This window comes from Podarcis cretensis (assembly GCF_951804945.1).
Source record: "Podarcis cretensis genome assembly, chromosome: 4".
Lineage (NCBI taxonomy): Eukaryota > Metazoa > Chordata > Lepidosauria > Squamata > Lacertidae > Podarcis > Podarcis cretensis.
In genome coordinates this window covers 59479769-59496599 of record NC_137173.1, presented here as the reverse complement: position 1 = coordinate 59496599, position 16831 = coordinate 59479769, and the positions used below count along the sequence as shown (strand labels likewise).

The window sequence follows — 16831 nt, the reverse complement described above, 5'->3', positions numbered from 1 at the left end:
GCCTTTAATTAATGGAGGGGAGGAGAGTGTGTGTGTGTGAGAGAGAGAGAAAAGGGAGGAAGAGAATCATGGTAAAAACTGTCACCCTTTTTTTCTAGAAAAGAAGCACTGAATAGAAGTACTATAGTTTTATATTTGGGAAAATGAAATATTTCCTTCATACACTGTTACTGAGACTCCTGCATGGATTGTAACCTGTGCATTCACTGGTCTGTGACATCATTACTGAAATGCAATTCCTGTTCCTGTCCATGTCTGGCACCTTTCCACTGTGCAACTTAAAATAATAAGGATTATATATTATTGGTTCCTAAGCTGGTACTTACAGGCAACTTTCTGCACCATTTTGGCAGCTAGATAAAATTAGTACAAGTGCAAGAAAATGAGAAGAAAAGTAAAAATGATAATTCAAGAAAAATAAACAAAACAAGGGCAGTCATGTAGGAGGATATGTCTGTGACATCACCACATCTTACACTTATTTTCATTTCAATTTCTGTCAATTCTGTCATACAATTTCAGTGTACAGGTGCTTGCTCCATCTTGGAATCACGAGTTCAGCATTTTGCTTTTTATAAAACGCAATACCAAAATATATACAATTACACCTAGACACCAACTATTGATACTTGATACAAAATGAAATGAATAAAATAGATCTATATGGAAGTTTTAAGCAGCTGGGCTTGGACGAAGTAAAAAACAAACTCCTACTTTCCCAGTAAATGTAAGTATGCTAAATTGTTTTAAAGATTAAAAGGAAAAGAAGCTCTGATAATGTCTTCACATCACAAGAGATTGTCCAAACTAAATCTATATACAGTGGTGCCCCGCAAGACGAATGCCTCGCAAGACGGAAAACCCGCTAGACGAAAGGGTTTTCCGTTTTGGAGGTGCTTCGCAAAACGAATTTCCTATGGGCTTGCTTCGCAAGACGAAAATGTCTTGCGAGTTCCTGCGGGTTCCCCCCCCCCTTTTTCTAAGCTGCTAAGCTGCTAAGCCAATAAGCCGCTAAAAGCCGCTAATAGCGCTAATCCGTCAATGGGCTTGCTTCGCAAGACGAAAAAACCGCTAGACGAAGAGACTCGCGGAACGGATTAATTTCGTCTTGCGAGGCACCACTGTATTTAAAAAGGTTATTCTCTAGCTGTGTGTAAAGAAACTTGATGTGAACTTCTATTTATGTCACTTCAATCAGTGACATAAAACAGAGAGGCAGACTTCCATCATCCTCTCATGCATTTTCAGTGAACGACTGTGCAGAAATGAGTGGTACAGACATGTCCTTAGAAATATGTGCTTTTAAGGTAGGTTTTAAAACAAGGTAAAGCAGGTAAAGAAAAAGGGATATTTATGCAAATGATGATTTGAAAGGAAAATGAATGAATGGACGTAGTCTTAAACTTCCATTACAGTACAGAGAAACAATAATGAATATAAGATTTCTTCATCAAGATTTCTTTCATCACTATTATCTATCACATTAAATTCTGTCAAATAGGGATGAAGTTTCTGTTTGTGCCTATTCTTAAGTATTCTACAAATGTGATTTCATTGCAAAAGTCTTACCTCGTTAATGCCTGGGGTAATTGTAGGTGCAGCGATAAAAACAACAAAAGGAGCAAACTCTGCAGTCCTCAGGACCTTCAGGGCCTAAGGAAAGAATATTTTAGGAGGAGGAGCATGGCATACATTGTAATACATTTGAAGACAAAACATGATTCTGGATCCTTTTGGAAGCCAAATTGTAAGCTGGTAAGTGTTTCCAACCTTGCAGTGCCTGAAATGTCTATGCATTGTTAGAACTCGTTTCTGTCAATGGTACTACTGAATGTAAAAAATGAATTAAATATAATACAAGGGCCTCCAATTTTATCTGGGCTTGGCAGGCAGACACTATTTGTGGTTCCCACTGACCCCACCTGTCCTCTGACTTTCTGTTCGTATCAGGCATTGGTGACACTTGGAAGCAGGCTAGAGAACTGAGGAGTGACAGCAAGAGGGGAAGAGATCTTTACCACCTTTGATTTCTCTGTGATGTGCAGAGAACTACGGTAGGTGAAGGGGCTTTCATTTGCTACTAGGTAACCAGGAATAGCAGGTATGTGTAACTGCTAATGACTACCAGGTCGCAACAGTTGTAGGTATTTGATGTTTGATGTTGAAGATTTTGCAAACCAGTACTCAAGCTGATATCATTGCAATTTATACAAATGAGAGAACCCATGTGCACAATTCCTACTGTCCATAAGACAACCTGCAGTTTAAAATACTGTTTCCCTCCGCAACTGTTCTTACTAGTGCTTGAAAAATAGCAAGAAACACTTTGGGCTATGTATGAAGTCTTTTCAAGAGCCCCGTGAGGAAATGTTCCCCCACAAGCCCCTTAGCTGCACCCTTTCACACTGCTGTTCACAGCTTGTTTATCCCTCTATTGCTGATTCAGCGGCATCTTATATTCCCCAGGTTCTCTTCCCTGAATGATCCCAGCTGATCAGGGATCATGTTGCAAAGGCAATGATTTCACAGACAATAAGGTTTGTCTATGTGTCAACCCACATTCTAAATGGGTATGGAACATCCTTGTTGCTGAGGTGGCTACACCCCACTAACAAGACAGTTTACTGGACTGATTACCTAAATAATTAGGAGCACCCTTGGAAAATATTTTCACAAACTTTTGTGGCCCACCTGGGATGTAAAACACACTGCAGATGGACTTTTTGTTTCGTATTTTTTTATGCAAGAGACAAAAATGTTCATAAAAAGGATACATAGTTAGCTCTGTTTCATTTTGTGGGAAAATGTCATATGTTTTTCATACATACCAACAATTTAACAATCAAGTCCATATATGAAGAAAAGCTCATTAACATATCAAATGTGTTAATTTAGCGCAAAAAATAAAATCGTGTTATATATTTGTAATACAATGAGTTAGTCACTTCTATATCTACCTGAGGTTCTACGTCAAGTATTGCAATTAATCCCTGTTCGTGGATCTTCCGTATTGTTTCCAGTTTTGTCCCGTACATTGCATCTTCATGGCTACCGTATTCCAAATATTCGTTGTTTGAAATGTCCTGCATCATTTGGTCATGTGATACGAAGTAATAATTCTTTCCATTCTCTTCATCTTTCTTTGGTGGTCTGGTTGTATCTGTAATTACAAGAGTCAGAACACTGAAACTAGCTGTTTGTTCACTCCCCATGTTTCACACCCAATCTATAATACAGACATACATACAGGATGGTTACCAATGCTGTCCATGAGCAAGTGGAGCAGACTTCTGCTCATGTAAGAGGACTTTAACTTCCCCTCAACCCCTTTGCAGCAGATCCTTGCATGCCCTCAAAATTTGCTCCAAATTATTATAGACCGTCCATATATTCTGATGCCAAAGACATTCATAAGTAAATATGGTGGACTATTATTTTTCTCAAAGCAACTAACATGAGTCTGACCAAACTGCGGGAGGCAGTAGAAGACAGGAGTGCCTGGCGTGCTCTGGTCCATGGAGTCACGAAGGATCGGACATGACTAAACGACAACATTATTTTTCACCTTCATATATTTGTATTTGCAAAGACTACCACTAATTATTTCAGTATTTTTACATTGTTTTGTCATGCTATGGAAAACAAGAATGATGTTTTTTAAATTGCAGAACACTGAAGAAAACATTTCTGAAAGCAATTCTTTAGAATAATTTTTTTAAAATGGTTTTATTATGAGTATAGCAACTCCATATTTTTACTACCCCCAGTTCATAATATCTCAACCTCAGAAAATGTATAGGTGAGTTAATGTTCTAGTTATACATAGCTGTATCTATTGTAAACGTGGCTGGGTGAAAGTTCCACATTTGTACTGTGAGAAGCGGACAGCCAGGGAGTCGTGCTAGGGCTGGAGGTGGAAGAGAATAGGAAAAATTGACTAAATTTGCCACGACAGATCACAAAACAGTGTGAATTTATGAGGGAAAGTATTTTGCTTCTGCACTAGGGTTCTTTGGTGCTGTTGAGGTATTCCTCTTCCACAATCAGCTGGAAGGGGTATATGAAAGAAGTTTCACTTGAAACTACATAATGATATAATCCCCATTACAATTCTGCAGTGCCCATTGCTTGTTGTCAGGGCCCACTCTAGCTGGGGTGTCCCCCCTCACTTACAGAGCCAGCAGACACCATCTGCCCTATGAGGAGGAAAAAGAAGGCAAAGACAACCTCAGGGCTTGCTCTAGGTGGACCACCCAGGGCCCAGACACAAAACACCCATGAGGAGGAAGAAGAGGGTGAGGCACAGAGAACATGAGGTCAAGCAGTCTCCCCACCCCCCAAGCCAACTTTACATACTGTATCATTTGTTGTAGGCCTTTTAAACTGTAAACCACCCTGGGTGCTTGGGCAGATGGGCAATGAACGAATAAATTAAATAATTTTGCACACAGAAGATAGTTGTCGGCAATCTCCAGTAGTAGATGATGTGAAATATTCCTTCCTGAGATCCTGGAGAGCAGCTGACAGAGTAGAAAATATTGGGACAGACAGCAGAAGCTGCCTTCTACTACTTCAGATCATTGGTGTACGTGGCTCAAGTTGCTACTCTGAGATTGGGGTCAGGGTGCAGAGAAAGGAAAAGTTGAAATGTCTGTATTGAAATGACTTCCCAAAAACACAACCAAGGGTTTTGGGGTCAGGAAAAGGATAGAAAATTTATTTTCAGCCTTGTGATTGAAAGGGCACACAAAAAAGCTGGAAGTGTTTCCAGGAGGCAGTTCCTCTCATGCTGGTTTGATCAATGATCTCTACTGGGTGTAGAGAGAAAGAGAAATTGCCTTCTTAACTATCAGGTGCGTTCTTCATGCAGCACCTTCTCCTGCAGTTGTCTCTTGCAATGTATTTGCACTCTGCTTATTGCACAACAATGTATATTATTAATTAATTAAATCTGTATACTGCCTTTCATCTGTAGATTGCAGGGCGGTTCCCAACATAAAAGTTGTGCATTAGTTATGGTCAACCTCTGACTGCAGGACTGCAAACAGCCTGGGGATTGCTTCCAGTGTACAGTAAATTCAGGCCATATTCCATACATGGTTTACAGAATGCACAAAGTGAAGCAGGTGGCAAGGGACTTGATGGATGGAGTTGGTAGAGGAACTCTGAAAACCACCACCATATTTAGCTTTTAATCAAATTACAATTGTTGGAAAGTAACAAATTAGGTATATCATAATAAGTAGTTAATATGCAGCTATCTGCCTCATAACACAGTTACTTACGTGGAATAGGGTATGCAAATCTGTCTGGATGTTTTGTGATTAGTGTATTTTTTATATGTCGTCTCCCAACACCATGTGCTCCTACAGGAAAGGAAATTTAATATTATCACAGAGATTCAAAATTATGTTGTTTAAATTTCAATTGTAGAATGATACTCAAACTTACCTAGTAAGACTAGTGTTTTCCTTTTGAATGCTGGCAATTTTACTACTTCTTCATATGTGACAAGATCTAATTGATCAAACACTGAAACAGAAAACAAAAGCCAGAAATAAGGTGAAAAAGTGTAGCGAATCTACTATCCACAAATGTCAAATTTATAAGCTAAACCAATATTTTAACCAACCATTTCCTTCTTTCAATTTATTAAACAAACTAATTTTGCTTCAATATTAAGATCATATTTCAAATTGCATGCTTAAGAATTTGAGATCATGCACTATGCACGTTACAAAAAATTAGTGCTTCTGGAAAATTCTGGGATTCCTGAAAGTGAGCAATAAAGTTTGTAGACAGATGAATACAAATATGAGAACATCTACTTACACAGACAATAAAGATTTAGATTTTATTAAAACTATGGAAATGCATTAAATTGTTTGGTTTTATTGTTTTACTTACTCTTCCATATACATTTATCAGATTAATTGTAAGTAGAGTTCTCTTCACACAGAAGTGCTAATTTTATATTAACATGCTCTCTAAATTTCAGACAGTGAGTAAAGATCTGATGACAGAGGATGGCTTCATGGCATACTATAAAGCCACCACCATAATTCAAGCATTTAATAAAATATGACTCTAGTAAAGGTTCTCAATTTTCCTTATGTTTACTGCAATGCGATCGCAAACCACTGTCAATTGCTATGATACAGCAAATCATATTAACAACCCTGTCCTTACTTGTGGCCAATAATGACAGGTTTCTGGTGTTTTAATAATTTCTGTAGAAAACAATTGTCAGTTGAAGGATTTAGGCCAATTGTAAGGATATATTTGAATAACTAAATTATGATGATGTTAATAGTGAAGAAGCCATTCTATTAAACATTGTCTATTCTATGATTTTGAAAAAAAAGAGGACCTAACAGTATGCATGGCTTAATTTTAATCAATTTATTAGAGTACCGTTTTAAATTTAGATTCAGGACCAGGACATCCAAACATTTTTTCAGTCATATGTCCCTGAAAAGCTGGAAAGATGTATTTCCAGGACAGGACAGTCAGTGGGCGGATCCAGACTAACTGCAGGTGTAATTCTGTCCATAGTACTCTCCTGCTAGAGGAAATTATTTTTGTCATTTGTCAGTTTTCCCATTCTCCAGGCAGCCGCCTCTGCCTTCCTCCCAACAAGCTGCTCTGGAGGACCAGGGAAGCCTCGGAAGAGCATGAGGAGGGGCGAGGAGGGTTGCAGAGGGAGTGGGGAAATGAATGACAATTCCCCCCTCCCCTTCTTCCAAGGGAAGTCTCCACTGGATCTCAGCCCATTTTGGCCAGCTGTGGGTCCCCTCTCATTTGTGGAAGGCTACGTTTGGACCAAATCTATCTCCAGATACAGCAATATTATGTCAAGAATGTCAGAAAGCTTTCAGGTTTTTTTTTAAAAAGAAACCCCACACATCATATAGCTGCTATGGTGGCAGAGGTGTCCCTTGAGATCAAAAGGTGGGGAATAAACTCTTGATTAATTAAAAGCCAATATCTACTTCAGCAAGCGAAACATTTTAGTTTCAAAAACATTTCCAGGCAAATTCTAGGTATTTTTTGATAGGATATTAATATTTACATCTTTAACATTTCTTCAGTGTTATCCCTAAACATATCTCAAGAACGTGTGTCAGTTATATCCTCAGGTTATTAAAATCAAAGAGCTTTTTCTACAATATCCCACCTAAGTCAGTAACTAGGAATATTAAGTCCTAAAAAAATTTCCCTTCTGAAAAACTTCACTCCAGCTCCCCAAAATAATATATCATGCTAATAAGAACAAAAATGGTCACCCGGTAGTATTTTTCAGGCCCTTGCTATATTTGCTAAGAGTAGAACCACCCTTAGTGAAAACAGAACACAGTTCCTTAACTACAAAACAAACAGAATAAAACATTCTGGTAAATAATCATGAACACTAATAATTTCAGGGTTTCCAACAGAAACGAAGAAATGACTTTTTAAACACAAATTCAGGAGTACATGGACACATTTACAGACTGAACTTTTAAACACTTCTACACTTCTAGCTAATAAAGCAAAGGAGTTATTGAAAGGAAACCGTAAGAAGCAAATAAAGAGGCATTGTCACTTGACAGGTTACTTACATGCACAGAGGCCATTGGGATTAAGACAGCATGAAAAATGTACAGGGGTCATTGAAATATGGCTCATAATATATTAGTAAAATAAAAGTATATGCACAAAATAAACTTCACCATGCAATAGTCTAAACACAAGGCAAATAAATCACGTTAAATGATAAGCATGTTTTATAAAAACTTGGCTCTGTCCGGTAAGTTGCTGTCACTGGCATTACCAGACGAATAATTGAATATGCCTATGGTCTGGTATTTAGAGAAAAGGAACCCACAACACTTGGCCTTTATAAATTCAGGGTGGTATCCAATGCTTCTGTGTGCAATTGGAAATCCACTCACAGAGCACTAGATTCCACTCTTACTTTATAATTTTAAAATAAAACTTATAAGTAATAACCTGCACTTCAAATTAGCTGTAGATATTGATGGGCAATAATGAGCCTCGTGGCCAGAATTTCTAAAATAACTAGGATAAAAAGGAATCCAGAGATAGCAGAAATAGGAGAGAAGGTAGGAAATACTGCCTATACAGGGTTGAATTCCATGGGGTCCTTCCATTCAGGGAACAGTTTGATCTAGATCCTCCCCATTTTTAGTAGGATAGAATGCCCTTTCCCCCTGAATGCTTAAATCCGCTTCACAGACTTATAAGGATAATTCCCTCTTCTCTTCTGCCAGTGGAGGTCTCCACTATATCAAAGATGCTTCTGCAAAAGGAATGATTCCTTCCAATTGTGGAAATGCACCATTGGATACCACTCAAAGGGAGGAGAAAAATAACCAGTTTGAATTTTGGAACTGATTTTAAAGAGCTTTCCTTTCCTTGTGAAGTATGTGTCTAGCCATCTGGTTTGTTTGGAGGACACCATTTATAAGTTGCATTTTTAAAAAATTAAAAAACACATTACTAACAAGGCAGCAACATGCCTCCCCATCAGTATTGAGAATGAGATGTTGCGCATGTGCAAAGGTTGAGTAATTGAAAGGAAAAGGTGGAACAATGGGGCGTGAAAGAATTAAGGGAGGAAGGGTTCAGAGGTGGTTTTAGCAACTGGTCTGTACACTACAGATTCCATAGCATTTTTTAAAACCCAAATATATTAAAAACACACAGATTGAGGGGTCCTGACAATCTCTATGGTAGCAGCAAAGCACAAAGAACTCTGGATTTATTTTGGGGGATTGGTGTCTGACACCCAGAAAGTTTCTGCTATCAGCCAGCAGTTTCAATTTCTCTTTGATAAGAGACTGTAGTAGGGACAGGACCACTCATTCAGCCAAAGCACAAGAAACAGGCAAGAAGATAATGACACACAAATCAGGTATCCAAGTTATGTGACTCCATTTTTGCCTATGCACTTACTTGTTATTGACTCAGATTTAAAATACATGTACAACTACCTACAATTTATTGTGACTCGTCGTCATAATAAATACTAGACTCCTCCTAGATTCCATAAATTATGAATGGACCAATCCCCACCAAACCTAGAATATTAGGAGAACTGGGGGCATGAAGTACGATAGTTCAAATGAAGTACTGTTAAATCCCATTCATTTCAGAGGGTGAGTTAAGCACATGCTTAAATCTCTCTGCTGAAATCAATCGCACTTAACACCGTTTACCTCAGATAGATTGGGCCTTTCCAATTTGAAACATTTACTGTTTGAATTTTATTCCTGTTACCTTAAACACATTTGAGTTTTTCATAAGACTCTATGCAAGGAAATGCACCCCACTGGCAATATGAAGAAATTTCCAAATTGCCTGCCCATACTTTGACAAATTCCACATTTTAATGAGCATGCTTTGGAACATGGTGATTTCTGCATTAGATGGTCCAAATTAAAATGCACTAATCCTAAGATCATTTAGAAGGAAGTCACACTGAATTCACTGCCTCTGTATTGTAACAGTTTTTTCACAAAACAGATTCATCTAGGTAATGGTCCATTTTAAAGTACATTATTGCGCTTTATATTGGTAACTAACACAGCAGAATAGTACAGAGTATTGTGTGAGAAAATCCACTTCAGAAAAACATTCACAGTAGATTTCAATCTATCATTCAGGTGACATGAGTTTGCAGGCCATGGGGGAACTGCTTGTGGTCTCATATGAAGATTTGATGTTATACACAGGAGCTTATCACCACACACTGGAATATGTATGCAAACTATATTTTCACACTTTGACTATTACTGTTAATCTTCAACTTGTTTTTGTAAAAAACTTACAAACAAACAAACAAACAAACAAACAAACAGGCACAGTCCTAATTTTAGGAGCTTGGAGCAAAACATATAGAATAGAAATAATTATGCTAATAAATATGAAAGGAACTTTTGTCTTTAATATACAAGCAACCCTTATGAATATTTACATTGTCTTTTTCTATTTGTCAGTGTAGCTATGTGTAGCTTGACTATAAAAAATATCCGTTCTGTTGCACCAATGGATGCCCACTCACAATACATTGTATCTAATGCTTAGATACTATTTCCAACTCTGCATAAGACGCTGAAGGACAAAGTGGGAGGTGTCCATGTTAGCATGAAAAGCAAGGGGGAAGGATTTACAGGAATTTTCACTGCTGCAATCATATAATATATTTTAGAGAATAGCTCCCAAATGTAGAGTCTGGGGGTGTGTGTCTCAAAATGTGTGCACAGTTCTGGTGAAATATTTCCAAATTTGGTGAGAACTTGGAACTGTCACATTCAAGATATCGAAACTCCTCAGTCATGTTCATTGCTCCTCTCCTCCCCTGCCCCACAACAGCAACTGTACCTAGGTTGTCCCAAATTTCCCACCCTTTCTTCTATAGCCCTTTCCCAAACTCCTTAAAAACAAAAATCCCTTCCTTCAACTATAGCAAAGGAATGAAAAATGTACAACAAATTGTATATTTAAGCAAGTTCCAGAATTTAGAAGTTAATTGTCTGAGTGTCAGAGTACCACAATACATCTTCATCACAAATACAGTGCCCACAGTCACATTAGACCGAAATGTCTTAACACAAAAACTTAAAATATAAACCCCCCAAACGCAAACATACAGTAGATGAAAATATGCATAATTTTCAGTTGCATTGTAATGAAATCCATGATGTACCCAGTCTCTCTCTTTTTGCTAATTCACTTTGAGACTTCCTCAGATGTGAGAAGCATCAAATGTAATAAATTACACTAACTCTCAAAAGATATGCATAATGTTAAACTTATTAAAACTGTTTTATTTCTTAAGAGCACTGTATTTTCTTGGAAGTTCAGCTGCATATGCAAATTCTGTAGAGCTGCAGAAACATTCTTGTGCAACATCTCAGATTACCTAACACTGTCTCCAAGATGCAGATCTTCCCCCAGATGCATCAGCACATTTTCCATATTCAACTTATGCTAACCATTGCTTTTCCCATATATTGTTTATTCACCAGTATCTGCTTAGCACTTATGCTTTCTTACGCTTCAATATCTGGATTTTTTAAGTTAAATGTTTCCACTGAGAGACACTGGTGAAATAAAAATTTTACTTGATAATGAACAATGCAGCAATGTTAAATACGGCTTTATGTGCATTATGTTTTTCTCACCTGCATTGTGCTTTGCTAAGTATTTGTCTTTGTATTGCTTCTTTTTCTTTCCAAACCAAGTACAGCTTGCCTGCTGCTCTTGTTTAGTCTTCTCCATAGCAATACAAGCCACTCGCCTTGTAGGTGAAAAGGAAAAAACTATCAGCTTGTTACTAAAGATTACTTTTTAAATGAAGCAATGTTAATATTTATCTTTAACATAATCTCCCCCACCATTTTTTTTTTTGCAGGACAGATTAAAATTCATTTCCAAGCTTTCACATTGGAATTTTTGATGACCGTTTTCAAAGCGCCAATTCCTTGTTTACCACACCAGCAGCCACCATGGAGTCAAATGAGTTATTGCTGCTTTAAAAGATAGCTGCAGCTGCTGAGAGGAGCTAAGGCAGGGGCGAAGCAGCACTTTGACAGCTGTGGCTCTTTTCATCTGTCACAGCACAGGGCATGGCAGAAGGTACTCCAGTTTCTCAAAGCCTCTCATCCTGCCATGGCTACCGACTGTCATGATTGATGACAGGAGGGAGCTCCTGGGGCAACTCTCATGAACACAATCCTCCAATAGCAGGGTGATCTGTAAACCAAACTTAAATTACATGACCCTTCATAGTCTAAACACGAAGGAAGGCCTTGATTTCATTTGCATTGCCAAAAGCAGGATGGACTGCTGCTTAATCCATAGTGGTCCAGTTTGTTCCACCTGGTCATTTAGTGCAACATCAGCCACAATTTGGGTACGGAGTACATCTCTGATCTCTACAGTGGTAGCCTTCCTTTTAGTAGATAACCAGTACAGAGTATATCCACATATAGGATAAGGCTGAGACTGAGATTTTATCTTAGAGACTTCCTAATTACAGACCTGGTCTTCAGGTTTGCTATTATCAAGCCTTTAGCAGGAACTTCATGGCTGCTATGACAATCATTTGGCTATGCTGATGTGTTACAAACCCAGATAATGGCCTAAGATTATATGATGCATTTCTGCTACTGAAGCCTAACAAGTATGATTTGGAAGCTGCCTTGGTGGGGTGCTGACTAAGAACCATATATAAGTTGCCCTGAGCTCCTCAGAGGAAGACTAGGGTGTAAGTTTAATTAATTAATTAGAAACCACACACAGAAGGCAGGATACACCCTTGATTAAGTGTTCTGTAGCGGGAGGCAGTGGAAGACAGAAGTGCCTGGCGTGCTCTGCTCCATGGGGTCATGAAGAGTTGGACACGACTAAACAACAACAGCATCCTAGATTTAGGTAGCCAGGGTATGAGGGTATCGTTGTAATACATTTTGTCATGAATTGACCACAACCTTATGTAGGCCTGAGTAGTCTCAGTTCATGCTCTTTGCAGTACTTCTCCAGAAGCTGATGGATCCTTTGGCTTACAGAATTATTTGGAGGATTTATCCATTGACACTAAAGGTCACTCTGGTGACAGAATGGTTGATATATGAAATCAAAAGTTGAGTATGGCTACAATGCTGTGGCAGCTAGGCATTCTCTTCTCACACTTTTGTAAGGTGCTACTCCTTGGTAACTGAATTGCTAAGAAACTTAAAGCAGCAGGAAAAGCAACTGAGGGCAAGCAGTGTAAGATTCAGGCCGAATCAAACTAAGCACAACACAGATATCATTTGAAGGTCATACCATGGGAGTGAAACAAATGCCATGCCATCTGGTGGAGCTCTTCTGCGTAGGCAAGGGGTTTTTGCCCTCTCTGGTTGGTCACTTATGTGAACTAACTGCAGTTTGTTATGGACTTGCTTTGCAAGGCATTTGCAGAAAAACAACATTGTCTTCAATCTGATCTGGACACTGCTACTACATGATAGTATCCAAACAGAGACACTGAAAGTATCCTCTTAGTTGTCCGATGCCAACATGGTGTATGGGAAAATGTTAGCAACCATTTACACTAAAAGGAAGAGCAGGTTGTTGAATGGGATTACCAATACATTTTTAAATTAGAGAAAGCTGTTGCTGCCTCAGATGACAGCAATGATAAAAGCCCTCTGAAGGCTAGTGTATAAGCAGTAATTTATACAGCTACTATCTAGTGTCTAATCTCACTATTATTTTAAAGATGGTGGGGAAAAATGGTTGCTGAATCACACAACTCTCCCCAAACAATTTGTTTGGTTTAGTAGACCTGGCAGTCTAGCCAAGGAAGGGCAAATGCAACACCATTTTCAACCATAAATTTCTCATGGATTGTCCACAGCACTTGTTCAAAATATCATTGAGAAAACGTCGTGGCAGCACTCATTTGCGTCTTCACTGAATTGTTGATAGAAATGATTATGGAAGGCATATTTTAGTTTGTGGGGCATCGTATCCAATGGTATGGGTGTTCACCTTGTTGTGAGACATGGTAAACACCCATTCCGTTGGAAACGACGCTCCACTCCCAAAACTACACTTCAGGTAAGACCAATTTTTCTTTTCTTTGTCACAAAGAGGCTGCCTGAATAAGTTCCACAGGGACTGATCTTATCACTGCAGTGTTACCACCACTTACCTCTCCCAGGAGTAGTCTCAGGATATATGTGCATGTTCTTGCTATAACAGTGTATGTGTGTTTTGAGCACTAGACTGAATGACCAATTTAATTGACTAAATCAAACACCTTTTTTTGCCAGAAAAAAGGGAACAAATGTTTTGTAGGCACATTTTGACAGACCAATTTATTTTAATTACAGACATATTAATTTTATAAAATTCCAAACATACCATTCCTGAAGCTCAGGAGAAGGAATAAGGCCTGCAGTTCCATTTTTTGAATTCTCCAGTTTACCCTGCCACCAATTGTGATCATCTTTGCTAATAATCTGGATAATATCACCAACTCTAAATCTGATACCAGCTTCTTTGCAGGGAATGAGGTCATCCTTTGCTGGGTCATATTCAAATTGTGCTCTTACATATATCTATAAAACAGGAGTTTGTGAAAACAATGCAATGTTAATATGGTTAGAACTGACAGGTGAAATGTTACTCTATAATCTAACTATCACTGTTTGCATCCAGGTTTAGGAAGATACCAGTATTAGACATAAGAATGACGGCTGAAAACAAAACAGAAAAAGCTGGAAAGAACTGTGGTGATGATTTTGATGAAGCCTTTAATTGGAGTGCTTTAACATTCCATTGAAACTCTGTAATTCTACTTCACCTCTTTGTCTGTTTGCATTAAAATATTGTTACTAGTTACTCAAAATATGAAATAGAAATATGTATAACTTAATGGACAATACCTTAACAAAAACTTTAATTCAGAAGATGAAAAATAATAATGCACACAGTGCATCTTTACTATGTGCTGAACACAAGCTATATTACTAGGGGCATATCTATAGGCAGCTTCCTGTGTTCTAAATCTTTCCTTTTTATGTATGTTAAGATTCCATTTGGCCAAGACCCTGGAGGAAGAGGACTGGGACCCCACGGCAGATCCCACCCCAACTGAAGACCTCAAGCAACTGACAGAAAGCCAGTCTATAAAGCCCTGTTTCAACAATTCCTTGTCTGGGCTCCCCAATAACTTCTTCAACATCATCTCAAGTCCTGTCTTAATCCTCAGTTCTCCCTCATGCACCTCCAGCCTTCAGGAGTCATGACAGCTGTAGACAAGAAGGACAGAATCATAGAAGGAATGCCTAATTTTGCTGTCAGATGGCCAGAGGTCTACGGAGAGAAGGAAAAGATCTAGCCCTTAGATTCAACATGTATTGTATTAAATATATATACTAATCTAAAATCTGGAATTCTTGGTTGTATTTTCCCAAGTCTTGGGATTATTATTTTTTTAAATAAAGATGCTACTATTTTTGAAATTGATGAGTTAGTTTGAAATAATTTGTTGTTCAAGTGATGTTTTGGAATGAATTGCAAGCAGACAATACAGGATGCAAATAATTTTTTTGAGAAGCGTATCACTAAAAACATTAAGAGCAACCATTTAAGGAAAAAAGACATTAGAAGTAGGACACCTGCTAGACAGGCAGTTGGACCTTTGGAAGACAGGAAAGTTAAAGATGTATTAACAGGAAGAAAAGGAAATTGTGAAGAAGCTGAATGAATTCTTTCCATCTGTTTTCACTGTGGAAGATGTAGGACAGATCCCTGTAGCTGAACTAACTTTCTCAGAAAGGGAATTTGAGGAACTGTGCCAAACAGTGATGACAAGAGATGAAATTCTGGGTCTTATTGACAAATTAAGGTAAAGGTAAAGGGTCACGACTGGACCATTAGGTCCAGTCGTGACCGACTCTGGGGTTGTGGCGCTCATCTCGCTTTATTGGCCGAGGGAGCCGGCGTACAGCTTCCAGGTCATGTGGCTGGTATGACTAAGCCGCTTCTGGCAAACCAGAGCAGTGCACGGAAACGCCGTTTACCTTCCCGCTGGAGCGGTACCTATTTATCTACTTGCACTTTGACGTGCTTTCGAACTGCTAGGTTGGCAGGAGCAGGGACCGAACAACAGGAGCTCACCCCGTCGCGGGAATTCGAACGCCAACCTTCTGATCGGCAAGTCCTAGGCTCTGTGGTTTAACCCACAGAGCCACCCATGTCCCTTATTGACAAATTAAAAACAGACAAATCCCTGGATTCAGGTGATATCCATTTTAGGAGTTCCTAAGAACTCAAACATGAAATAGCTGATCTAACAAAAATCTTTTTAACACCTCCAAGATCAGCCTCTGTACTTGAGGACTGGAAAGGACCAATATTGCGTCTGCAAGGGTACCTTCTGTCTAACTTAAAAGTTATTTGAGAGTGTCAGTAATCATACGGAAGGACTTATCTAGGCTATATTGCATACTTCGACTTTCAAAAAACTTTTTTATGGAATTTGTCATCAACGGAATCTGAGTACTTTTAGCGGTCAGTCATGGGATGAGAGGACAGGTCTTTTAATGGATCGGTACCTGGCTGAACAGTAACAAGTCAAGCAGGAAGACGAAAGTAGAAAAAAGGACAGTTCTCACAATGACAGGATGTGAGGTCCCCAATATTGGGACCAGTGCTTGTTTTAACTTTGTCATGATGTAGAGTTACAGGTGAGCAACAAAGTGGCCAAGTTCGTCCAGGGTGGTAAGAACGAACAGTGAGGCGCTCCAAACAGATATCTATTCAAACTGGGTGAATGAGCATTAAAATGGGAAATGAAGCTGAGGGTAAGCAAATGTAAACTGAAGCACATTCAGACAAAAAAAATATGACGACACACAATTGCTTCTTTGTAATATCTGAATCAGGGTCTAGATTGGTGTTTGAATGCCGTGAGTGGGCTGCATGAGGACATATAAACAGAGCTCAAATCCTATGTCTATTCCTCGACTGAGATAGCTTGGCCACTGTGGGTATGGTCCTGGTACCCAGAAGACTGGACTACTACAGGGTGCTCTATGTGGGGCTGCCCTTGAGCTTAGTCTGGAATCTGCAGCTGTTGCAGAATATAGATGCTAGGTTGCTGACTGGGACACCCTGTTTACACCACATAAACCTCTGCCACGGTACTGCACTGGCTACCAATATGCTATTGGGATCAGTTCAAGGTTTTGCTTTTAACATGTAAAGTCCTAAACAACTTGCCTCACCCCATATATCCCTGCCTTGGAACTACACTCTTCAGATAGAGCAC

General features: G+C 38.9%; 1 protein-coding gene and 1 long non-coding RNA gene across 14 annotated transcripts in view; one reads left to right on the top strand and one right to left on the bottom strand.

Moving 5' to 3' along the window:
• The window catches only part of LOC307215344, a 551858-nt gene that overhangs the window by 13686 nt on the left and 521341 nt on the right, over window positions 1-16831 (top strand). The window lies entirely within an intron of this gene.
• The window catches only part of CASK (calcium/calmodulin dependent serine protein kinase), a 134758-nt gene that overhangs the window by 3428 nt on the left and 114499 nt on the right, over window positions 1-16831 (bottom strand). For 10 of the 13 annotated variants that reach the window (XM_079974495.1, XM_079974490.1, XM_079974499.1 and 7 more), the window contains 6 exons: window positions 13918-14114; window positions 11190-11305; window positions 5452-5532; window positions 5286-5366; window positions 2958-3160; window positions 1570-1653 (listed from right to left, as the gene is read on the bottom strand). In XM_079974495.1, coding sequence (XP_079830621.1) covers window positions 1570-1653; window positions 2958-3160; window positions 5286-5366; window positions 5452-5532; window positions 11190-11305; window positions 13918-14114 — 762 coding nt within the window. The remainder of the gene's footprint in view (window positions 1-1569; window positions 1654-2957; window positions 3161-5285; window positions 5367-5451; window positions 5533-11189; window positions 11306-13917; window positions 14115-16831) is intronic. The other 3 variants (XM_079974496.1, XM_079974500.1, XM_079974492.1) reach the window with 1 other exon arrangement.